This window comes from Plectropomus leopardus, chromosome 10 (assembly GCF_008729295.1).
Source record: "Plectropomus leopardus isolate mb chromosome 10, YSFRI_Pleo_2.0, whole genome shotgun sequence".
Classification (NCBI taxonomy): domain Eukaryota; kingdom Metazoa; phylum Chordata; class Actinopteri; order Perciformes; family Serranidae; genus Plectropomus; species Plectropomus leopardus.
The window spans coordinates 16,302,168-16,328,626 of record NC_056472.1 but is presented as its reverse complement, the minus strand read 5'-3'; the positions used below and the strand labels follow the sequence as shown (position 1 = coordinate 16,328,626).

General features: G+C 37.2%; 2 protein-coding genes across 2 annotated transcripts in view; both read left to right on the top strand.

Moving 5' to 3' along the window:
* The window catches only part of LOC121949010 (activin receptor type-1-like), a 32,535-nt gene extending 26,017 nt beyond the window's left edge, over positions 1 to 6,518 (top strand). Inside the window, exons 8-12 of the mRNA XM_042494594.1 lie at positions 991 to 1,137; positions 2,287 to 2,562; positions 3,567 to 3,764; positions 4,408 to 4,538; positions 5,494 to 6,518. Of these exons, the coding sequence (XP_042350528.1) occupies positions 991 to 1,137; positions 2,287 to 2,562; positions 3,567 to 3,764; positions 4,408 to 4,538; positions 5,494 to 5,628 (887 nt within the window). The 3' untranslated portion in view covers positions 5,629 to 6,518. The remainder of the gene's footprint in view (positions 1 to 990; positions 1,138 to 2,286; positions 2,563 to 3,566; positions 3,765 to 4,407; positions 4,539 to 5,493) is intronic.
* Positions 6,519 to 11,272: 4,754 nt separating this feature from the next.
* LOC121948880 (activin receptor type-1C) overlaps positions 11,273 to 26,459 on the top strand; it is a 43,203-nt gene continuing 28,016 nt past the window's right edge. The window contains exons 1-5 of the mRNA XM_042494406.1: positions 11,273 to 11,342; positions 16,998 to 17,228; positions 22,080 to 22,322; positions 22,435 to 22,665; positions 22,747 to 22,914. Of these exons, the coding sequence (XP_042350340.1) occupies positions 11,273 to 11,342; positions 16,998 to 17,228; positions 22,080 to 22,322; positions 22,435 to 22,665; positions 22,747 to 22,914 (943 nt within the window). The remainder of the gene's footprint in view (positions 11,343 to 16,997; positions 17,229 to 22,079; positions 22,323 to 22,434; positions 22,666 to 22,746; positions 22,915 to 26,459) is intronic.

The following is a 26,459-nucleotide window of genomic DNA, read 5'->3' as shown; positions in this document are numbered from 1 at the left end:
CGGCCGACCGTCGGTGTGTCAGGACCCTAACTCCCTGTGTAGCATCTTGCTGTCAGACTGATATCATTAATTTCCCCTGATACCAATACTCTCATTCCTGTCTTCATTTTAAGACTGGCAAATCATCAGAGACCATCCAAAACATGCAACACAAGAACTTTATCCACAAAAAATAAATCCATTTGAAATAAATATCTGGCTTGCAAAACATGCAGCTGCTGTGAGGATATTATGAGATTGAGCAAGAATGAATGTTCCAGTAATGAAGTCCCCGGAGCCAAAAATTGCACAAATGTTAGTTTAGAGATTGTAGTATGTTAAGTGTCAGAGAAAATATTACCAACGGCAGACTTATTTTTATATGGACAAATTCGTTGCCATAGTTATCTGTGTTGAGGGTGAAGTCACCCATGTTGAAATAAGATAGTCCTCGCTCTTCTACTGTTGCATCTAAACTCTGAGCATGAGTTGATTTGTGGCCACTAGAGGGCAGCAAAATCAGCTTACATTTACAGAGACACCTCCACATTAGGGGCATACAAAGTAATTATGGTGAGTATTTGATGCCTATACGCATCAAGTAGACACAGCTACATTAACGTTCAAACATTATTCATGCAAATTCAATACTCACTTTCCTTTTAGCTCAGTCTTATTTCCCCCAACCTCTGACAAATATATCTGGGTCTGTAGCTGCAAAATGTTTGACTGTCTAGTATCAGCCACTAAATAATTTTATCTGCTATGTGGGACTACCTGGCCAGCGTACAGTGAAACTTATCACAGTTTATTGCTGGCGGAAAATCTCCACAAAAAGGTGCTCCAGAGGTAATTCTAGCACTATGAGCAAGCTTTACACATAAGACAAATAACTGATGATAGGAGAGATAATTATAAATGAAAACTATAAAGTAATGGCAGTGTAAAGCAATACTTTTTTATCCATTTCTGTGTGTGCTTTAATGTCATGTCTCTTTTTTTGCCCTCCAGGTAAGGGTCGTTATGGTGAAGTGTGGAGGGGTCAGTGGCAAGGAGAGAGTGTCGCCGTCAAAATCTTCTCCTCCAGAGACGAGAAGTCCTGGTTCAGAGAGACTGAGATCTACAACACGGTGCTGCTGAGACACGAGAACATTCTGGGTATGTACCAAAATTTATGTCTACAGGCTCAACGAGCTGTGAGAATGCCAACTTTACCATACCATGTATGGTAATGTAACTAATTACTAATTAAAACCAGTAAAACCATAATTCAAATGATTATGGCAGGACATAACGTGACGTAAAATAAAGAGGCTTTAGTACTTAAAGGGACATTTCACACCAAAACAACATACAAATTGTTCAAATCTTAGCTAACTGTTGAATTTTTTTTAGTGTGAGTTGAACTACACCCACCAGGTGAGCATCTACTCATAGACAAGAGGCCCGTGCTTGTGACAACATAGATGAAAACGTTACCGGCGTCCTCCCTAGCAGCAGAAAAAGAAAATTAAAGACTATAGTTCCTACATGAAACTGCTCACAACAAAGTCTGGGATTATCTTGACTAACTTTGTCATGATTCCTGGAAACAGACATTGCTGTTGAGTTTTTCAAATATATATTTTTTTGGCACTTTGAGCACCACAAGTAGAGTTCCGGCTCTCACCAAAACAATCTAGATTGATAAAAAGCACTACAAGTATGTGGGAAAATGTCTTTTCGATTTTGGGGTGAACTATGGAATATTTAATCCAAGACATCATTTCACATGTTCAAAAGTAGTTTGTCTTCTTATTTTCTGTTAAATTGTTCATGTTTCAGATGAACTGTGCTCTACCCACAACACACTGTATAGTTTATGTTTATAATTTATTCATAAATATTATATATATATATATATATATATATATATATATATATATAATATATATATTATATATATATATATATATATATATATTTATATATATATATATATATATATATATTTCATGGCCATCAAGTAGTTGTGTACATTTTACTACTCTCCGATGATTTTGTGTTGACTATCGTAGTAAGTAGTATGTAATTTTAGATTTTTGGTTTGTGTTTTTATTTCCTTAAGTCTTTGTTTTGTTTTTTTGTCATTCATGTTTGTATGTACGTATAATAGGACCCCCTCGAAAACAAGATGGTTCATCTCAGGGGGTTTATCTGAATTAATAATTTGCCTTAACTGGCTATTTTTTGTATTGTAGTGCCCTAAAAACATACTTTGGTGCATGTCAAAGCTTTAATTGTATTGTTATATTTCTCTTAATGTAGGCTTCATAGCTTCAGACATGACCTCAAGGAACTCCAGCACTCAGTTGTGGCTGATCACTCACTTCCATGAGATGGGCTCCTTATACGACTACCTTCAACTCAGCACCCTCGATGCATCCAGCTGCCTCCGCATGGCACTCTCCATCGCAAGTGGCCTAGCACACCTTCATGTCGAGATTTTTGGCACTCAGGGCAAACCGGCCATCGCCCATCGCGACCTTAAGAGCAAAAACATATTGGTTAAAAAGAACGGACAGTGCTGCATTGCTGACCTTGGTGAGAATACCGACAGATCTGTATCTTGAATATCCTGATTATATTGTGTTTATATTTCCCTACTCCTTTAAATCTAGTAGTTATAAAGATTACCTTAGTTGTATTTCCTTTCAATAAATGGATAGGATCAATCTGAGATATCAAAGTTTCCAAGGATACAGATTATGTCAGGCAGAATTTGGTGTGCATAATATTATGTGAAAGACATCTAGAATTTTTATATAGGATTAAATACAGACATAGTTTTGGGTTTGCATACTTCACTCTGTGCACATGTGGCTTCAATATAGAGCAAATACAGGTAGCACTGTAAGCGCAAGATGGTTTTAAAGCTACTGAAACAGTCGATAGTAACTTGTGGTTCATCTGTATTAAATAAGAGATGCATTTGCAGTAATATTGCGCCACTCACATCTATCTGCTTAGCCTTATTTGCTGTTAATTTAGGAGGTACACCACTGCTCAAATGTACCCCCGGGCCCTTAATCAAAAACACATTTAGAAAAACAGGGACCACTTTACCTGATACACCAATGTTCCATTTGCTGATGCTTGAATAAAAACTAATTCAGGTACAAACCAAAACCTGGTGACTGGCTTGGCATGTTTACAGGCTCAGTGTAACAAATTCTGCTCCAGATGACGCATTTTGGTGTCCTGACAAATGGTAGCAGTTGTTTGTCTCGCAAGCGATTTGTTCCTATGTTAGGAGAACATCCGGTGAGAACAGGGCTGTTTATGACAAACAAGTAGTGTTTCAGCATTTAAATCAGTCCATAGAGTGAGTCTGGTGTTTCGTTTTCACTTTAGTTGTTGGAGCTTCACTGTGCAGAATGATGTATGTGCAGAGTTTAACACCTCAAGGCTGTTTTCATATTCATACTTTACTTTGTGCTCACCTTAAATCTGAGTTTAAGACGTACCTTCGAGCTTAATTTTGCAAATATTTTCATATGTCTTATGTCTGGAGGGGAACTTTAAATTGTTCTGTGTTTTCATGCTAGGTCTGGCCGTCATGCATTTTCAAGACACCAATGAGTTAGATGTGGGGAACAACCCTAAAGTGGGCACAAAGCGTTACATGGCCCCAGAAGTGCTTGATGACTCCATCCAGATGGACTGTTTCGAATCCTACAAGCGAGTGGACATCTGGGCCCTGGGCCTCGTCTTGTGGGAGATCGCCAGGAGGACAGTCAGCAATGGTCAGCACACATTATACACAACATGGTCTTATTGGATTCGGTGTAATCCTGTCTCATATTATCAATTATTTGCTTCAATTCCAGCCACTTTGCATTACATACAAGAAGCATATTGTTAGCTTTCTAAAGACGTAGATAGTGCTGTTACTGGGTTTTTGTTTTTTTTTTTTTACATATGTAGAAATAATAAATCTTCGTGAACCTGTGGTTCTTTTCAGAATTGACACAGAACTACTGCATTAAATCAGGCTAAGTAAAAGCTTTTCTGCTATCGACAGAAAGATTTGGCCTTGATACACACTTCGACATCCACTGTCTGTGGTCTGTGGAGAAGCCAGAGGTATCCTATGTGAAATAAAACCTGCTTCCTCCATCCTCTGTCAAATGGGTTTATCGCTTTATAGTAGGAACTGGGCTTTCAGCAGCACTTAAGATATTGATTTAACCCTGACACAGTAACCTCATATCTGTATTTTGTCCCACGGCTGCACTTCAGAGCAAGTTAAGGAATAAATAGCCACATACATTTTTTTTTACTTTGTGTGTTTTATGTATCGGTCATTTGTCTCTATAACTTTTTACACTTTGCTTTGAGTGATGTGATCTTGACAGTGAATTGTTGGGTGTTGCACTCTACTGGTAGGCATTGTAGAAGACTATAAGCCACCTTTTCACGACGTGGTCCCAAGTGATCCCAGTTTTGAAGATATGAAGAAGGTTGTGTGTGTGGATCAGCAGAGGCCCAACATCCCAAACAGATGGTTTTCAGACCCGGTAAGTGATATTTAAACAGTCATTAAAGGATAACTTTGGTATTTTCAACCTCAACACTATTTTTCCATGTTTGTATCCAAGTGGGAACACCAGTTTTTGAAATTGGTCCAGTATTTAGTGAGAGGGCTGCAGCCGTGAAATAGCTTGTAATATAACCACTCAAGGCATGTTCGCACTGTTGAGTTACAACAGGTAGGCAGGCTCTGGCTGTTATTAATTGTCTGATAACTTATGCAAGACCTATTTGTTAAAGAGTAAGATCCTTTTTGTTTAACGAGAAACAGCCCCCAAATTGCTTTCACCAAAGCCACCAGACCTCCTATGAATAAACAGTAATTTTAGCATGTATAGTGCCAGCCTGTTTTCACATCTAACCGAGTGAATGAAGGGTTTATTTTAACCAACCAGAATTTGTGAATGTCGGAATAAAAGAAAGAGCAACCAAAATGGTTTTTGTGAGTATTATTTTGTTTCTGTCCACCTTAAATGAAGTGTGTTTTACAATGAAAAAATGTCTTTTTATTTAACTGGAGTCTGGTGGGTTTAGTGATAGCGATTTCGTGGCTGTTTATGTTTAAAATAAGGATGTTACTCTTTCACAAACAGGTCTATCTCTGTAGGAATCCACAATTCAATGTTGTCAGACGCTTTAAACAATAATCTGAGCCTGTCAGTGGCAAAAACAAGCACTTTAAGAGTACGTAATTTGAGAGTGCACTCATGCCCCAAGAGTCAGCATTGGAGCCTGCTTTGCTCTCGCTCAATACTGAACCAATCTCAAGAATTCTTGTTCCAAAAACGTGGGAAAGTATGGTCCGAGAAAAATACGTAAATTAATCTCAAAGTAACAAAATTTAAACCTGCATGTTTTCAACACCCAGAAATTAAAGCATTTCAGTTATATTCTAATGTTGACAAGCAATATGCCAATTGGTTGATATGTTAATATTTTCAGACTTTAACCTCCATGGCTAAACTCATGAAGGAATGCTGGTACCAGAATCCATCAGCCAGATTAACAGCGTTGCGCATCAAAAAGACACTCACAAAGATCGACAACTCTCTGGACAAAATCAAAACAGACATTTGAGCCTGCCTCAAGAAGAAGAGGCAGACACACATAAAGGCCTTTGACGACATCCAGGGGGTGGACCATCCCAGAGAAAATCACAAGACAAGAGACTTGATGGGTTCAGTGCCCTTATAGTGGCACATACCTATATTTATTTTAAAAACACTTGGCGGGACACATTTTGGCATCCAAAGATGGCTTACCGGGCATTTCTGAGACTGCCAATGGTCTTGGAAATAAGAAAATATCTATTCAACTTATGACATAGGAACTGGACTGTTAGCAATGTTCTTCAAGGAAGAAACTGTTACCTGGGCATTTCAGTAGGCTCGCTTTTGTTAGAACCGCAGATTTTGTTTGACACATATTTTAGTTTGAAAAAACTGTCTGAACATATTAGCAATTTCACTTTATCTCTTTAATTGTACCGCATTTTTTATGTGCATTACGGTGGATTCATTTGGAAAAAACTTGCCAATTTAATATGCATACTCTGTTTAACAGTGATCATAGCAAACAGTGTTATGTTTTACTTTGCGTGTCATGCACCTCTGTTTACAATGCTGGCCGAACAAGTTTCTCGGGATTTCACCAACCTTGTAACGTTTTGTTGTACAGCTGCATCGATGGTACTGTTCTTTTCCTGAAATAATGTCCGACTGAAGGTACTCTGTCGCAAACCTTTTGTATATCACCATGAATTTTACATCAAATTATGTACTTGTTCTATGTTTTGTTTCTTCAGCTTTACAGAGACAAATGCTAAAAGAACAAATAAAATATCTGCTAGGTACTGAACTCTGTTCCTTCAGAGGCCTGTAAGTAAGCCTGTAAAGCCTGTATACTGTCTTAACGCGTGCATTGTCAAGTAAATGAAGTCAAACTTCAGCCTTTTTTTTATTTCTTTAACATTTTATATCAATTAGTGATTTATATGAATTAAATAGAAAAAATGTGTTTTATCTGTCTCATTTGTGCTGATGCTTTATCTCATAGATTTATTTAGCCATGCTGTGGTCGAGTGGTGAAGTTGGTGAGTCGGCTGGTTCATCAAACTGAAATATCTCAACAACTGTTGGATGAATTAAGGTGAAATTTTGTGACGAAATTCGTGTTCCTCAGAGGATGAATCCTACCGACCCTGGTGTTTCCATGACTTTTCCTAAAGGGCTCCCATTAGGTTTAAATTTGTGGTTTTAAGTGGAATGCCTCGCCAACTGTTGTCATAAAATGTGATGTGTTTATTCATGTCCCTCTAGGGGAATAGTTGTCATCACTTTGGTGATCCCCTGACTTTTCGTCTAGCGAAATTAAAAGTTTGACCAATACTTTGCTTTATAACCAAGTAGCAACCTCGGTGGCTGGAAAATAAAGCCAACGTTAAAGTGCTAAAAGCTGCTGTTTGTTGAATGACCACTTCTGGCTGGCTCCAGATGCAAGCCAATCCCTGTAGACCCCCATGTTAAAATGTCCAACTTTCCAGCAGAAATTAACATGTTTACAGCCTGGTACAAAAACAAATGTTTTGGTCTCTATAGCTAATTTCAACTGTATAGGAATTGAATTTTCATAAAACACATCTGTTTAAATTTGATTAAGGCATAAAGTTACAAATAATAAATGGCGGGGAAGCTTTGAGTGACAGGCTTTCTTCTGTATAGTGTCCTCTGGTTCTCAGTCAGATCCACAGTTCACCCACTGATCTAAATATGGTCACTTCTGACTCCAAAAGTCAAAGATGGCGGCAATGCTAAACTCAAGTCTTCAAAATCGGAGTCTACAAACCAAATGTTGATGTCATGGTGGCTACTATTTTTATACAGTTTGTGAATGACCAAGTACCAGCAATGATAATTGCTCTCCCATCATTCTCAGCTGTAGTTTGTTTTAGCGTTGTTTTGTCTGAAGAGGTACAACTGATAGTTTACCTTGAATACTTTTACTAATATACACTTTTAATGAACATATAATAATAATCTATTTCCGTACTGCAAAAACCTTGACATCTGCGCTAATAATACAACAAATTCATTCATATTCATTTCTAAAAGGTCGAACGCCCAGGCCTTTTCCTTGCCAGCTGTAAAGTGAACCTGCGTGCACAGCAGATATCTTGGCAGATGTCAAACAGAAACTGCACCCCTGATGGTTCTCAGAGTGATTAATATGCCACAAGAGTTATGGGCCAGATGATAGAAACACTAACAGTGGATGTCTGACAGTGCTGAGACGCCCTGCTTGCATGAATCAACAGCTGTCAGACCTTCAATGCAGACTGTCTTTATATTCAGTGTAATTTGATCCGCCCTGTACCCACAGAGCACCAAGGTTTGACTCCAACAGTTTCAAAATCCTACTGAGGTTCTTTACTGGGTTCATATACATGCTGTGTATTTCTGTAATCTGCTGATGATTGCCTGCCTAACCTTTTTTTTTTTTTTTTTTTTTACATTTCAACAGTTGCAATTGGTACAGTAAGCAGAGATTGCAGTATTAGTTGTGTTTGCAGAACCCACAACAGAGGCAGGGTTACTGGATTCAATGCAGTGCATAACTTTGCTTTGAAAACGTGTAAAAAAAAAAAAGAAAAAAAAAAAAAGTACATTTTGTGCTTGTTTTGTTCATGTAAACTCAGCTCACTCAATCACTCTCCTTGGTGACATTGGCACCTGCTGTTGCTATGGAGCCTCAAGCAGCAGGAACACAACGCAATCACATAAATAACTTCTTGTGCGCAGGAGCGTCGAGTTGTAACCTTTGCACTGTGTTTAATGTACAGTACTGACAGTGTTTGCTCTCTGCTCGTTGGGACGGGATGTTATAAGTAGTATCTGCCCAGGCTGGTTTCTTTAGTTTTGTTGACCTGAATTCTGCTCACATCCAGTGAGAGGAAATGTAATGGCCAGAGGGGTGCAAAATAGACTGGATTACCAGCCAGGCCAAGCAGACAACTGCCAGTCCCTCAGGGGCCACAAACTTGTGAATTGGTTTTGGTAGTTCAATTAAGTGCACATTTGCTAGGGAAGCTGCACCATTCAAGCACAGAATCAATACAGGTGGGTCCTGCATTATTACCTCATCTTTCGGCCCTGTTTTGCAGAGGAGACAGATTTAAGAGCTTCATTATTTTTGGTTTATATTGGGCTCACATGGCACTTATCCCTACATGAAGTTGTGTTAAGTCAAATTATGACAAACTAATTAACCCATAAAACTCAAGGCAGATATTACTCCACTATAGGAGTACTGGTTGGCGATTCTTTGAGACCTGTGGATTTTGAGGTGGGCAATTGGCATGTCCCACAATTACTCAATAAGATTGAGATCTCTGGACTTTGAAAGACAGGTCAATGTCTTGAGCTCTTTGTCATGTTCCACAGGAGTGTTTCTCAACAGTTTTTCTGGTATTGTGTGGTGCATTGTCCTGCTGTATGGGGGGTGGGGCACTGCCATTTGGGAGTGCCATGGGGGTTCACTGAGGGGGGGGGGGGGGGGGGGTCAGGAGCCACATGAATGAACGAGGTAATCAGAGTTATTTCACTTTACCTGTCAGTGGTTGAAATGTTTTGGCTGATCCATTTATAATCCTATGTGTGCACTGATTGGCATTAAGAGGAGATAGGTACACAATAGCGGCACAGCAGCAACTTTCTTGGCCTCGGGCCCACAAGCAGGTTAATAAACCTTCATGTCAATATGGACCATTTACAGGCACACTGGTATGTACACAAGAAGTTGGAGAAGAGTCAGTGCACTTCCTAAAACAATTTTAACCCTACTTTCTTGTTTGGTAGCGTTCTCCAGTCATTTTGGCTCAAGTGGACTGCAATTTCTCTTGTTTTAGCTTCCTTAATTCACACACAGCTTCACTCTTATCTCAAACTGCAGCACGTGTTAACCCGACTCTGTCATCCAATTTCTGTCCCTAGAAAACAACGCCAGGTAGGAACTATAGTTACTCTTACTTGAGGTAAAGGAGACATGAAATAGCAGCTTGAAGGCACACAGGAAAATATATAAACAAAATAACATTTCAAGTGCTATTAATGATAAAGGAATAATTACTGTATGTAATAATTCATTTTAACAGTGTGGAATTCATTCTGCTACAATAGGCAATTCATTTTTCCACAGTAATACATACATAACATAACATAAATCAGTATGATGACTTAAGTAATTAAAATAACACTATATTTTAAAGTGCCCAGAAGACAAACTGAGGTTACACAATCACTAATTTTCTTATTCGCCATGGGATTGTCTCAATAAGCCTCATGCAAGAAACAATATACAAACAAATTTTCTCTTCTTGTTTTTGCTCATATTTGTTCTTATTTTGTTAGTATCTATTATCAATTCACCAATGTGTTTTCTCATTTTTTCTCGTCTTAGGTGAGACAACATTTCACAATTGGTGGAGAGCACTGTCACCAAGGTAAGAGAAAAACATCTCGTTTTCACAGACCACAAATTGTTGCTCATCTCAGGGAAGAATAAGTTTTACATTTAAGGGAAATTTAAATTATTATTTTTTAGGGCTAAAGGGCTCCAATATATGGTCCACTGATCCCAATTATTGTAAATTCAGTGACTGTACGTCCCTCTGCTGAACAGTGCAGGAATATAATATATAATTTGGGTAAATTTACTTCACAAATTATTTTTTGTGCTCACAAATCATATGTCAAGATATACCTGCAGCTAAAACAATTACTCCATTATTTAGACAGTTAAATTCCAACACTTAATAATCGTGTAAGCCATGTGCCATGCAGAAACATTTGTATGAAGACTTGCAGCTTTTCCTTCTATTTACCTTCTAATTTTAATTATTATAAATTCAATTTTTTTAAACCCTTTTTGCATGCATACTTTTAAGTTTAATATGTCAATACAGCTCCCTAAAATCACATTTACGTTTATTTTACAATGGGCTTACATCAATTTTACTTCTGCAGAAATTCTTCTTCCTACAACCTTTTTGGTGTCATGTCTCCAGTCTTGGGCATTTGTCAGTCATTTCACACCGCACAACACCTGCCCTTGTATAGTGTTACCTTTGCCAATAGATCACTTAAGATCAAGTGGGGTGCGTCTGAATTTGACTTCTCTTTTTTTTTTTTTTCTCTTACCGGAAAATTAAGAGAAAATAAAGAGATATTCAAAAGATTGTTGCTGCATGAGTCACTTTACCCACGTGATGTATACATTTAATTTGGGATTTTGTAGTTTTTTTTAATTCTCTCCTTATAAAAATCAGCAAATATTAGGTGTTCAGTGGGTGTGTTTGACCTGGTTTCCTTCCTCAGTAAGCATGCACACACCTCCGTGAATTGAGGAAATGCATGTAATCAGTATGCAGACAGGAGTTGGTGTGTTTCGCTGGACCTGCAGCAGTTAAATGGATGTGCAACACACTTTCTCATTCACATGTCTTTATCAGAGGTCTGCAGCGCTAATCCTCTTAAATTCCAGTCAACAGAGGCGGAGCAAACCGCTCATTGCGTTTTACAGTTTCCTCCCGCGGTTACTGTGCGAGGCATTTGTACGGGGTGCACGGCCGACGGACTTTCCAGCAATGAACAATGTTGTGTTTTTCTGTAGCGTGGTAGCTGTGTGACCGGTGCGTTACGGAGACGGAGCAGATGCGGCTCTTGCCATGATTCGTCCCGGGAAGCAGAGCTTTCAAGCGGCGTGGATCTTCCTGTGTGTCGCCCAGCTGACTGCAGGTATAGTGGCTGACAGCTCCTCACTCACTCAGTTTGCATAATCAAATGCATTTGTTAAGTACACAGTTGTAAGGTTTTATATGAGTTATTAAAATTGATTCTAGATCTATTGTTTAATAAGGTGGGTAGTTAATTCAGTTGACTTTTAAAATCGCCCAGAAAGCTGTTATGTCACCAAACACCATAAATGAAATTTAACTTTGAAGCAATCATTATTTCATACCAATAAATAGTGAAAAACAAACAAACAAACAAACAAAAAAAAAAAAACAAAACCCTGCACCTTTGTACATTTAAAGGTTACCAAAAGAATATAGCTATATATATATATATATATATATATATATATAATATATATATATATATATATATATATATATATATATATATATATAAAATAGATAGATAGTTGGTTTTTTTTTATAAAGATTTTAAATAGGCTTAATATCTGTTGACATTATAGCTCTGAATGCAGTTATTTAAAGAAAATCAAAGCTCCCATGAGCAACCTGTTTTTCCATGTTATGTCACATACTAACACCTAACCTAAAACAGACCATGTGTTTTTTTTTATTTTCCAAAATAACTTTCTTCAGAAATTAAAACAGGGAGTTGCTTGGTTGAAAAATAGTTTTGCAGGCTAGATTTAAACCAAATGTTCAGAGAGCAGAGTGCTGTCAGCTTTAGACTTCATGTTTGGTAGATTCATACACCAGGATTGCTTTATTTACACTTCACTGAACTTTGAAAGGTCTTTCCTAGAGACTCTTACCTGTTATTGAAGATTTAAGTTGTTTTGTGGTAGAACGTTAATTAGTTTGACTTAATTCATACTTGAGTTGAAGTTGTTTAGTCAAGAAAAAGTCTTAATCTCTCTTGGTTTCCAGCTAAAGGTAGGATAAGAAAAAACTTAATTTATCCTGAGGGGAATTGCTGTGCAGCAGTTGCGATACAAAGTTAGAGGAATGCAGATGCAAAGCATGCAATAAGTAATGTACAGCAAATGTAAAACACAATAGGCCTATGTAGCAATTTAAAACTAAATATAAACTAGACAACAGGTTCAGAATATAAATTAGGAAATGTAAAAAAACAGTTAGAAAATATAAAACTAGCTGACAGTAAGCTGCAAAATATAACAAAAATAGGTTGGTAAGGTTCAAACAGTAAGGTGCTAATAGATGCAAACAATATATGCATAAATGACACAAATGAGGATTTGCAGCTTTTTTTTTTTTTTAAATTTATGTGATAGTAAACTGAATATTTAGAGTTTTGAAAGGCTGGTCGGACAAAAACAAAGTGAGCTTTAGCAAAGTGTGATTTGCATGTTTCATCATTAACTTACAGTTAAAGAAACCTTTAATTGCTAATGAAAATAATCATTAGGTGCAGTCCTAATTGATACTGCAAGTTGTGATCTGCAGGCTGTTATGCTACTGTAAAAATACCTTGTGTTGCCAGCACCCACAGGAAACTCATTTACAAATGCCACCACCCACTCACGTGCTATACCTGACTTTTACCTACTGTCTGTGTTTGTCCTGGTGTGTGTCCTGATAAATGGGTGTGTGACTGAACGCTTGTCTGTTTGATAAAGTTGAAGACTGCAGTGTTTGCTGTGTGCGGACCCTTTCCCTTCGTCTTTGGCTACCAATGGCTCAGTCTTAGAAAAGGACATTAACACTAACTTTAGAAAAAGTGGAACATGAATCTGTTTGACAGGAAGGTGTTTGGGAACTGTTAGTGGGTTAATTGTACAAGGGATAAAAGTTTTGAAGGCTGAGTCAGTCACCCGGCATTTCTTGTTTTCAGTACAGTAAATGATAGAAGCTCACTAGTACTTTTTTTCATTAAATATAATTGAACACACAAATTCAGCTAATAACTATTTTTTCCCTAACAAGGTAATAAGCTGAATAATGTAGGTAAAAGAAAAGTACAGAGTTTATTGGAGGGATCTTCTAAGTACTGCATTAGTACTGGTTTGCACTCAATGTCTCCATAAAAGAGCATCATCTGCAATATGAAGCATGAGAAGTGCTTTCCATCACAATTCTGAAGACCAATGTAGTAAAAAGGTTCTTCAAGTACAATCCTTTTAGCAATGTACTTTTATATTTTTGATCATATTGTATTTGAATGGAAGAGATGTAACATACTATCAGCAATAGAGCAGTGAATAAAAGCAGTAGACAAAAAACAATAAAGGTTTAAGGACTACCAATTAAAGTGTAAAAATAGAAGACTTCCAGACAGAACCATTAAAACCACACATATAATGTCACTCTGAGGTTTTTTTTGGATGCAAATGAGTATACATTAACAGACATACACACAGCGCACCAACAACCTATGCACTTAAAAAAAAGTTATACATACTTGCATATTACGCATGCACGCATGCACACATGCACACATACATACATACATGCATGCATACATACATACATCCCAGTGATGGCAGTGCTGTGTTGGCAGCAGGAAGCAGTACAGTTTATCTGGCCTGATTCTAGGACATCATTCAACCTGAGTCTCAGCCAAATCAGAAGTGCCCCAACTTATTTCTTTGGGTATGCTGAGTTTGGGGCGATGCTGGGGTGGGTTATTTTTGCTGTGTTGGACACATACATACAAACATAAATATCTGCAGTGCAGAACGTGAGGTGATAACCAATTATGTAAGTGGTACTAACATTAACATCATTGCTTTAACCCTTATAAATTGAACAGTATAATAACACTGAAAGATGTCTGCGATAATTAGTAAAAGAAACTGATTTTAGCCTGAACGATCTGAATGATTACAAGGTTGTTAAAATTAAATTATCCCTACAACTCATCCCTATTCACGCTTATAATTTAGCACTTCAGGAAAGAAATTCAGGCATATATTTAGTTGTACTTTTACGTTTATCCATCCATCCATCCATTTTTTACCGCTTATCCAGGGTCGGGTCGCGGGGGCAGCAGCATAAGCAGGGAAGCCCAGACTTCCAAGTTTATATTATATCATATTCTTTTTCCTGGATGATTCAGTCATTTGTGACCAAACCATCCCTGACATAACTGCTCCATCTACTAAACCATGTCTAAAAAAGAAAAAAAGATACAAAAGATAAGATTTCAAAAGAGATTGCATTAATCACTCATCAAGGCTTAAAGCTTTTCCATTACTATTTTTCTCCGTAGTTGAACTGTGTTTTTAGACATCCAATTCATTCTGTTTTATTGGTTTCTAGCTGTCTTTGTGCAGTTTGTTGTTTTTATTTTTGCTGTCCTTGATGTAGGGTTTTGTTCCATTTTTTTAAAAGACACCATTATGTGATTTTGCTGATTATGCTTTTAAAGCACAACACTGTTTTCAGAATGTATTTTACAAAATGAACACAGTTTGGGAATTAATGTCCCCTATTCCCAAAAAACAAGTCATTTTTTTCATAACAATAATAAACAATGGAGAAAAATGTAATCTATTACTTCCCTACTACCATACATAACTCAAGATGCCATTAAACACATTACACATGCCAGTGCTCAGTCATTCATCTGCTTTAAAAAGGTTTTAAACATGCCAACCTTGTTATATTGTAGTTACAGAGATAACATTCAAACTTTAATAAAACACTGTCCCTGAGAAAGCTGTTGCCAAGCAACTCTCAGGTATTTCGTAAACGAACATTTTTTGTCATATTCCTGTCAGGCTTCCCCTTGAACTAAACTCCTGATCTTTGTTGCAGGATGATTTGTCAAGATGTCTGCTTTACGGCTGGTGGAGCCTTGAAAAGCCCTTTAAACTATTAGGTTATCTATCCTCTGTTTTTTAACTCTCAATACATTAGAAGACCAAAACTCATGATGAATTTATCCCGTTGAAATGTATGCCACACCACTGAGCCGGGTGACATGTTCCTTTATTAAAATAAGCACTACTGATTATTTTAAGTCAATACAACATCATCTTGGTCCTGGAAATAGTCAATGATATTAACCTGTGACTGATAATAGTCCCTTAGAATGCACTATTTATTCCTTCATGAGTGGCATTTGCTAAAAACTAGAGTTCCCAGCTGATTTCCCATTTAAATTAATCTAAATATGCTCACCTTGGGTCACTTCCGGCTCCAAAAATCCAAGATGGCGACGACCAAAATTCCTATCTCATGGCTTAAAAACAGAAATCTACAAACTAATGGGTGACTATGTCCATTATTTTACACAGTCTATGAGTACAACACACATTGAGGAAGCATGACTTTCTCTGCAGGACACCATTACTCCACCACATCTTTACACGGCAAATAGTCCTTTCAGCTATTTTAATGTTCTAAATGTTGTATACAGAATTTTGGGAGACACTACAGATAATCATCAGCTCAAGTGACAAGTTTTTCTATCATAAGCACTTTATTTTGGAATGCAGTGTCTGGCTTGTGTTTCCTTCATTTTTTATCCTTGTCATTCCTCTTCATTATATAATTCCATCTGTACGGACTCATAATATCTCCTTTGACATGTCCAATGTGAATAACAATTTTCCTTCCATAACTGTCACTACTAATGAGGACATATTAAAAAAATCGATGAAATGGGCTTCACACTCAATGCTTAAGAACATATAACTTTAAAAGTAGAGCAATTCATTGCAGGTTTACAATGGGCCAGAAAAACAAGTGTTCCTCTCAACAGTTGTCAGGGATTAACTATATCCAGATTTTCTAGTCTCATGTCAACCAAATGTTTATTTAAGACTTCCTTAGTATTAAGTTGCCTAAAGAAATGTTCATGTTTGTTCATACATGACAAATACAGGCACCGAAAGTGACAGGAATAAAGAGGTGACACACTGTCACAAGACGTTTTGTATTAGTTGTAGTAGTCCCCCTGAGAAAAATACCTTTGGGGATTCATTTTGTTGCAACCAGCTGTAACTCATTGGCATATAAACCACTATCTGCACACAGGGCATATATTTAAACATTCACCATTTTTATAAAAAAATACACTTGCTTGTCCCTTTATTACCTCTGTACAATATGATGCAATACAATATATCCGGGGGGCTCTTTCCTCGGGCCTACACACTTGGCATATGAAAGAGGTTTAATTTCTGCAACCTCATTGCTAGATGCCACCAAATCTTGAAAACTTTTCAAAATATTGAAAAAAATTGCTGTTACATTAGTGGAGTTCATGATAAATACATTTACAACTTTATAATCTTGTTAATATTTCAACACTGAGCTATTTAATAACCTTATTATGGGTAATGTAATTATACATTTGAGCTCCTGAATACATTAATTGAATAATATGTAACATACTTGCAGTTTTTTCCAGGGAAAGGCAGTGCAAGCTTGCTAATCAATCACTCACACTCTTATCAAACAAAGCATGACAGCTGCTCCAAGAGGAACACAAGATTATCTGGGTGTTATACTAAGAGGCATTACATTGGTACCTCCACCTCCAGACCGACTAAGAGCATGGACCTGCTTACATAACAGGAGGATCCTGCGTCTAAAGAGTTAAAGACCACTCACCATGGTAGTCTGTGAATGAAGCTGTTTGTCACGTGTTCTTTTCCCTCTCAGTGATTTCACAAATCAATGAATTAAGTGGTGTCTTGAAGTGTCTATATGTAATATGTTTCAGGTCTCAGGTGTGTGTGCCAGCTTTGCGCCAACCACACCTGTGAGACGACGGCAGACGGTGCCTGCTGGAACTCTGTGATGCTGATTGACGGGAAGGAGGAGACAGTCAAGTCCTGCCTGTCACCCTCTGAAATGAAGGGCCAGGTCTTCTGCTACAGCTCCCGAAATGTCTCCAAGAGGAACTGCTGCTTCACTGACTTCTGCAACAATGAGACTCTGCACCTGCACCCAGGTACAGCCGATATGATGCTGTCAAAATGATGCAAATTTGTCCCTATCTCCTGTAGTCTTTAATTAATTTTTTTTTTTCAAATCGAAGATAAATATTTTAGGAAATAAATTAATAGAGGACAGATGGATTCATGCCCTCAGACAGTTGCTCAGACAATGTCACATTGCTCAGTATTTACAGTATTCACTCGACAGCAGCACCGCTCCAATCAGAGTGGGATTTCCCACTCATTCTGGCCCCGGCTAGACGAGGTGGATGCTGATCCTACTAGATCCTGTGACATAACAAATCTGGCAGAGGCAAAGGGACGGCAGTTACTGATCCTCCCCCTCCCTCCACTGATTTATAAATAAATACTCAGGCAAGCATGTTGTCCTACTGAAAGTTAAAAGCCTCTCGTGGGTGTGCTGGGTGGAACTTGGCTTTAAAGCAGAGGGGGATTACATACACCTGTGGATAGACTATTGGAAAACACCAGGAGATCAGAGTAACACTGAACATTGGTTGTGTTACACTGATGCAACACATAAATTCATTTTTTTCTTTTTGATTGTAATATTCACTTTAAGTTCATGGCAATTTGAATGCTGTATAGGGCTGTGTAAAATGGATCATTCATAAAGAATGTAAATCAGATTTATTAAAGCTGCATTAATCAGTTTTATTTGGCCAGTTTGGGACAGAACTTCATACTGTGCTGAAAAACAAACACATTTGACATATTATGTCAAAGTTTGCATGGTTAATCTGTAAATGCAATATTTACTCTTTTTGTAGCTACAGTATGTTTTTGGTCTCCACTAACTCCCGTGTAAATCTCTTTTAGCTGCTAAATGGTCCGAGACATTCGCCAGTTAGTCCTTAACTTTGTCCACCTGCCGTTAAACCAACTAAATCAGAAAAGTTAATGGCCATACAATCTAAACAACGAGCAAACATTTACTCAGTATACACAGTCGTTTGACTCATTGTTCGTATGAAAATATTGATTAGTGCAGGTTTAAGAATATAAAAAGGAAGCTTCATTTTAACCAAGTCATAGTTCCCAGTACTGAGTGGATTCTTACTGGCTCACTATGAACCTGAAAAACATTTCTTTAATTTATTTGTGGCTGCATTTATGTTCTCATGATAACTGGCTGACCACTTTCATTGTTGAATGACCCCATTATTTCCTGAATTATTGATTAAAATTTTAAAAGAAATATCAGAAAATGGTGAAAAATGTATACTATCCCACAGCCAAAGTTGAGGTCTTCAGATGTCACATTTTGTTCGACCAGAAGTCCAAAACCCAAAGATATTTAGTTTATCATCATACAGAATGACGAAAAATAGCTAATACGCATATTGTATTAAATGAATTACTTTAATGATTAATTGATTACGAAAGTTGTTGCAGATTTATTGTGTGATGATCAGCTAATTGATTGCCAGTTTCAGCTCTAGTTTGCAGACCAGCTTTTTTCAGAAAGGTCAAATACAAAATTCTAAAACAAACCCAAATTAATTGCACTAAAGGGAAACACTGCTGTTAATTCTGGTGGCCATATTCAAGACAACAACAGCTTCAATTTCCCCCTCATGAATATTTACGTTTTTGACTATTTTTACTCTTGGTGATTGTGTTAAACTTTAGTCTGTACTTTATTTTTTGACACAAATGTATAATAAAAAACTAAGAAAACATTAGAAGATATTGTCTATAAGCAGTCCAAATCAGATGTGGAGGTGATACAGAGGGTTTAAAATGTTAAATGATGCGGACTGTTGATGAGCTGGGTCAGGGCAGCACCCTGAGGCTGTTGATGGTGCCGACTCTTATTAGGACACCAGAATCAATCTGCTCCACTGCTCTGCTAGATATCATCATGTAAGCTCATCCAATGTGGTATTTATGTTCTGTACACAAAGACTTATCATTTGTTATTGCACCTGCTGTCACTTCTATACATTACAAGTAGTGGAAGTGTAGAATGTATCTAAAGGTGTAAGGTAAAGTTAGAGGTAGTGGTTTGTGGTTATGTATAGCTGTATCTAAACTTTAGTATAATGTCCTTTGAAGGGTAACCAAGGTATTTTCTAACTATTTCCCATGTTTTTGTGTCTAAGTGACTAATAGGAACATTACGTTTTTTAAGTTGTCCAGTATTCAGCCAGACCACCACGGCCAGCAGCGGCAAAACCAGCTGCAGTGTAACCACTCAGGGCACATTCACACAAAGTATGCCCACTCAAAGTGCTTTGTTTGCCACTGACAGGCTAAAATTGTTATCATATATATATATATATGATGTCATTAAGGAAATGATCCAAACAGAGATAGACCTTTTTGTTAAAGAGGTTATATCATTTTTGTTTAACCAGAAACAGCTGATATTGCTATTGCTAAACCCATCAGACAGTAATTTAACCATGTATAGCATATTTTCCACATCTAACTAGGTTAGTTAAATGGTTTATTTCAACCAAACCAGATATGGCAATTATTGGAAAAGTGGAAAGATGAACCAAGACAGTTATTTTGTGTCTATTAATTTTGAATCAAGTCTGTTTTGATATAAGAAAGTGATTTAAAAAAAAAAAAATAGAGTCTGGCGGCTTTGGCGATCGCAATCTTTGGGCTGTTTGTGGCTAAACAAAAAGAATCTTACTATTAACCCAAAAGATTTATCTCTGTAGCGACCCTTTCTATATATTGTCAAACACTGGTAATGATAATCTGAGCCCCTCAGTGGCAAAAACAAGCACTTTTAGTGGACACGTTAATGTTACATTGCAGCCAGTTCTGTTGCAGGCCGCTGCGCCCATCTCGCTCAATTCAAAAACTGTTGTTCACATTAGTCACTTAGACACAAAAACATGGAGAAATATGGTTCATGTTTAAAAATACCAAAGTTACCCTTTAACAGCTTTTCAAGCATTTGTTGTGTCAAAAAACAGTTTAAAAGTGGAAACAACTGCTGAGATTACTTCCTTGACCTATGTAGTCTCCTCAGAGTCAACAAACTGCAACAGTTGCAGTTTGTAGAAGGTCTTTTGCCACTGGGCCAGAGGAGAGAAAACTCTTGTTTTGCACCCTTCATTTGGACACATGGTTAGATATGTATTTAGGTAAAAGGCGAAGGATCTCTTAGGAAACTGTGTTTTAGTTCGCGACGTGTTGCTTCGCACATTGGGTCATTTGCAGATGTTGCATGTTTGAGGCACTCCTGGGGAGGACATTTCACGCTTTGGGGATTTGAGAGGATGGAAAGCCTGGAGGTTCAGAGCCTGATTAAATTTGGGTTTCTCAAGTTGGCTTTGTTTATGTATACTTGTTTATGAGGCTTCAGCTGTCATCCAAAGTTACTTTTAGGTCAAAACCCTTTGTATTTCTCCAGACCTACTGTATAATATGATTCTATATTCTGGGGAAATACAAATAATTTGTATGCTTCAATGCTATTCCAGTGTTCACTGTCAACGTGTCTTTAAATCTCTTATTATCACAGCGCCCACCATCTTTGCTATTTTTGTTTGTGTCCAGGTTTTCTCTGTCTATCCACAGACAGAAAGAAGGTCAGAGATAGAAAATCCAGGTTAGGTTGTTTCCCCAAACCCACAGTTTATTCCCAGAGTGCACCTGTTGTTGATCGGTTACTTTTTAAATTAAGAAACAAAACCTTTTAGATTTTTACTTTTTCTTGGCACTAAAATTTTTTGTCTCTGTTTTTGTTACTTTTGATTGATAAGTACTTTTGATTGGTAGGTGCACTAATGAAATTTCTGGTGCTCTGGAAAAATGAATTTTTTGGCAGACAAAGCTTCACATCTGCCAAATGTAAAATTTCCATCTCTCTGAATTTTAAGACTGTCGACAGGGTGATGGTTTAATTTTGCTGAGCTTGTGTTAAGGTGAGGAAAATGTTTCGTTGGAATAAGGTACCTCAGCATCTTTCAGCAGTAGTTATGCATCACTGGCAGGCCCGCCCACAGAAATGGTTGCGGTGTATGGGTGCTCCCAAAAATCTGCTTTATGCTGCGTTTACATGGAAATCAGGCATTTTAGTGCACGAGAGCAGGATAGTAACATTATTTGAGGCTGGCAGAGTAACCAGCAAAGGTAATGGTAGATGGCATTGGCATTCAAAGTTAAAATATTTAAAATTTTTGCCATCACCCACATTATCATTTACAACCAAATGTTATGTAGCTCCTTCACAAAAGAGAAAACATGGGCAATTTGGAAAAGCAGTGGACATTACTAGAAAAATTACTTCAAATAATGAATACAAAATCATCCTTTTTTCTATATTTTACTATATTTTTCTATCTACATTTTTGGTAAACAATACATCATCAACATAGCATCATATCGTCGTGTGTTACGTTTTACCAGTCAACCTTTCCAATGGACAGTTTGTTTGTTTTCTTACCATGCCATCCGAACCTTGCTGTCTGTTTGTCTGCCCGATTCATGTAAACAAAGCATTACTCATTTTAACCCATGCTTTCCCTCTCTTTTTGCAGTGGTTGAATACTAAAAAGAAATTACTCACACCATTTTCAGGAGAGAAGTTTTTTTTGTAGAATGAAACAGTAGCCTCTGTGGGCCACCCTTAGCAGCTGGGTCACAGAAAGCTTTCCCTTTTTTCTCCCTGACTCTTATCCCGGATAAAATATTCTGTACTCCGTTGTACACAACTCAGAATAATCTATAATGACCACCAGAGGGTGCAACAATCATGGGAGGCTCCATGGCGTATATAATGGCAATTTTCCTCTCATTCTACTGATTCTTTGTCTTAAGAGTTCAGTTTCAGAAACAGTAATGGCCTAACATAATCGTGTGTGTGTTTGTGTTATCAGAGAGGCCTTTGGAGGAGCCCAGCTGGGGCAGGCTGCAGCTTGCTGTGGTGATCCTGGTGCCCTCCTGCCTGTTGTGTGTGGGGATCCTGCTGGGTGTGTTTGTTGTGCAGGGCCACCGCTGTACCTACAGCAGAGCACACAAGCAGGACCCAGAGGAGCCTCTGGATAACCAGATGTTAATGTCCCCCGACAAATGTCTCAAAGATCTCATCTATGACATGAGCACGTCGGGCTCTGGGTCAGGTAAGAGAGACGCCAGCAGCCGGCTTAACTGATGTAATGACTCACTAAACTTAACAAGGCGTAAAATGGAATAGTTTACATTTCAGCTGATGGTCTTGCTGGTATCTTGCAGGTCTGCCACTGCTGGTACAGCGGACAATAGCTCGGACTATTGTCCTGCAGGAGACCATTGGAAAAGGTCGATTTGGGGAGGTGTGGCGGGGAAAGTGGCGAGGAGAGGATGTGGCGGTGAAGATCTTCTCCTCCAGGGATGAGAGGTCGTGGTTTCGTGAAGCAGAGATTTATCAGACAATTATGCTCAGACATGAGAACATCTTGGGCTTCATTGCTGCTGACAACAAAGGTATCAGATTCAGATACACAAACCAAAATTTAATCAAGTTCATCTCACACAATGTGGCTCTATATTCACCCTGCTCTGCAGATAATGGCTCGTGGACTCAGCTGTGGTTGGTGTCAGAGTACCATGAGCATGGCTCCTTGTATGACTACCTGAACAGGTACACAGTCTCCTTGGAAGGCATGATTGTCCTCGCTCTGTCCATCGCCAGTGGGCTGGCACATCTCCACATGGAAATCATTGGAACACAAGGTAAGGCTGAACTAAGTGAAAGAAGAGGCTGAATTTTTTTTCTCATGTTGGCGGATTTAAACTCTTCTGGCACTTGTGTGTGCAGTAAACCCACCATATACTGTCATAATCCAGATTTCATCAGTAACAATCAGCCTGCAATTTCCTCAAAAGTGTTTGACAATTGATATGTTAGACTGTAGGGTCTGCTCCTAAAGATGACCAGGGGTCCAAGCGACGACACTTGCTGCTGGAGCCCCATTGTTTAAGCTCAGATTACTCTCTCTGTCTGTTCTTCATCTTTGTCTTTGTCTTTGTCTCTATTTTTCTTCTTTTTTCTGCAAGACAAAAACTCAGCAAAATTGGCAGGCTGGTTGCAAATTCCACCAACTACTGAGAAAAAAAAAGACATTCAATAACCTCACGGTGATGATCAACTTTACATTTAAGCGATTATCTCAAAAATGGCTTGTCAAAATTCTTTCACCATTTTAATCTCTCACTTCATCCGCACCTTTGCTTTAAGGGTCTCATGCTTGGAATATTAACATTTTACTACTTTTTCTCAGTTTTCTGTAAATCCTACCTTCCCAAACCAGTCTCAGATCATTGGGCCTATCATTCTAAAAATTTGGCAGTATCATCTATTTTCATCGCTGATATAAAGTTATCAAAGACATTTTAACATAGTAATGTGTTTTTAAGTCATGTATTTTAAAACACTTGTCTTGGGATATTCTGTCACTTGAGAGCCCCACAAGAACAAAAAAATGTATGTCTCATAATTGGCTACAGGGATTTGCTGGAAACTTGGTTTGCATTATCTAGAACCATGAATCAGTCGATGGACATAACTTTATAATGATTTTGCTATGATATTATGGCTCTCTAATGCTTTTATAGACGGTATAAATTCTATGGCTTTATTGCTATTTCGGATGCCATACTATACCACGACCCTTTTTTCCTCAATATTTTTGGATGACAAACTATATTATGACGTTTTAATGCTATTTTGGACAAAATTTTGTATTATCAATTTTTCATGCTGTTAGGGACAACGTACGATACTGAGACTTATACTGACACATACTATACATAGTACATACTATACTATGACTCTTATGCTATATCTAATAACATACTATGCAATGACTTTGTTTTTGCTATTTTCAAAAACATATACTGTGAGTTTTTTATGCTACTTTGGATGACATACTATACTTTGACTTTTTCATGCTATTTTTGAGGACATACTATACTATGGCTTTTTTATGCTATTTTGGAGGAAATAGTATTTTATGATTTTTTGTGCTCTTGAAAACAAGATACTAAACTGTGGCTTTTTTATGCTATTTTCGACAACATACTACACTATAATTTTTGTGGTGTTTTGGACAACATACTACTCTGATGTTTTTGTCAAATTTTGGACGACATGCTATACTATGACTGTCTTGTAATATTTTGTACAACACTTTTTTGTCATATTTTGGACGGCGTGCTGTAGTGTTTATTTTTTTGTCATATGTCAGATCACATTCTGTACTATGACTTTTTTTGTCATATTTTGGATGACATACTATACTATTACTTTTTTGTCATATTTCGGACGACATAATGTACTACAACTTTTTTGTCAATTTTGGATGACATACTATACTATTACTTTTTCTAAAATTTTCTTTTTATCAAATTTTCTATGACGTTACCATTACTGTTTTGTCATATTTTGGACGACACAGTACACTATAACTTTTTTGTCATATTTTGGACAACATGCTATACTAATCCTTTTTTCAATCATCTTCAATTTTGGAGGACAAACTATACTTTTAATTTATTTTATCATATTTTGGCTACATTCTGTACTAGGTCTTTTTTATATTTTGGATTACATACTATAGCAAGACTGTTTTGTCATTTTTGGATGACATACTATATTGTGACTTTTTTGTCATATTTTGGACTACATACTATATTGTGACTTTTTTGTCATATTTTGGACTACATACTATACAATCACTTTTTTTTGTCATATTTTGGCTGACAAACTATAGTGTGACTTTTTTGTCATATTTTGGACGACATACTATACCACTGTTTCTGAAAGTAGTACCTGTAGTGCCTGTATTACTACCCCTTATGTGGAGGTACGTAAGAGGGTAAGAGGGTAAGAGGTTTATAAAATTATTTTAAAAAATAGCAGAAAAAAAAATATTATGAAATTTTCAGTAAAAATATAGATCTAAGCTCATAAACGGAATTTAATACTCAATGTTCATTTTCAAAATCCTTAAAAAAATCCTGACTCTCCCCAAACCAGGATCGTTTGATGCAACCTGTCAAATGTCATCACTTGTCAATCAGTCGCTTGCTGCCTGCATGTTATAGCTTGTAGAGACACCTCATAATGTAGCATATCAGAAAAAAAGGCCAAAAACATCATAAAATAGCGATTCGAAAAAATGTCTGAAAACAACATAGTGTAGTTTGGCGAAAAATCTAAAAATTGACATGTCTAAAACGTGGCTGAAAACCGCATATTATAGCTTGTGGAGACACCTCATAATATAGCATGTCAAAACATGGCCCAACATCACAATATAGCATGACGAAAACGATGTACAGCAGGCTGAAAATGACATAGTATAGTCTGTGGAGAAACTGCAGATTTTGACATATTGAAAAAATGTCTGAAAACGAACTATTATGGCTTGCAGAAACACTTCACAGTATGCCTTGTTGAAAAAAAGGCCAAAAACTTCATAATATAGCATGTTGAAAAATATTCTTAAAATGACATAGTGTAGTATGGTGAAAAATCTGAAACTTTGATGTTTAAAAAATGGCTAAAAAACCGCATATCAAAGCTTGTAGAGACATTTCAAAGTGTAAAATGTCAAACAAAAGGCCAAAAACGTCAGACTATAGCATGTAAAGAAATACGACATAGTATGGTATGGCGAAAAATGTCAAATTTCGACATGTTTTAAAAAATGGCTGAAAACCACATATTATAGCTTGCTGAGACATGTCATACTATAGCATGTCGATAAAAGGACCAATAAAGGCAAAAACCTTCATAAAATGGCATTTTGAGAAAATGGCATGTTGAGATTATGGCCAAAACCACATAGTATAGTATTGCGAAAAATCTCAAATTTTGACATGTCCAAAACATGGCTGAAAAAAGCGTATAATAGGTTATAGAGCCATGGTATAATAAAAGGGCCAAAAACATCTGAATAAAGCATGTTGAAAAAACGGCGGAAAACTGCTTATTATAGCATCAAGAGACGTGCTTTAGCATAGCATGTTGAAAAAAAGGCAAAAAAAAGGTCAAAAAGTCAAAATATAGCATGTGGTAAAAATGGCCAAAAACCGCATAGTAAAAATTTCAAATTTTGACATGTCTAAAAAATGGCTAAAAACCACTTATCATAGCTTGTTGAGAAACACCATATCATAGCATGTTGAAGAAAGGGCCAAACAAGTCCCAAAAAAACAAAAAAATGGCGAAAAAATGCATAGTATAGTATTGTGAAAAATCTCAGATTTTGACA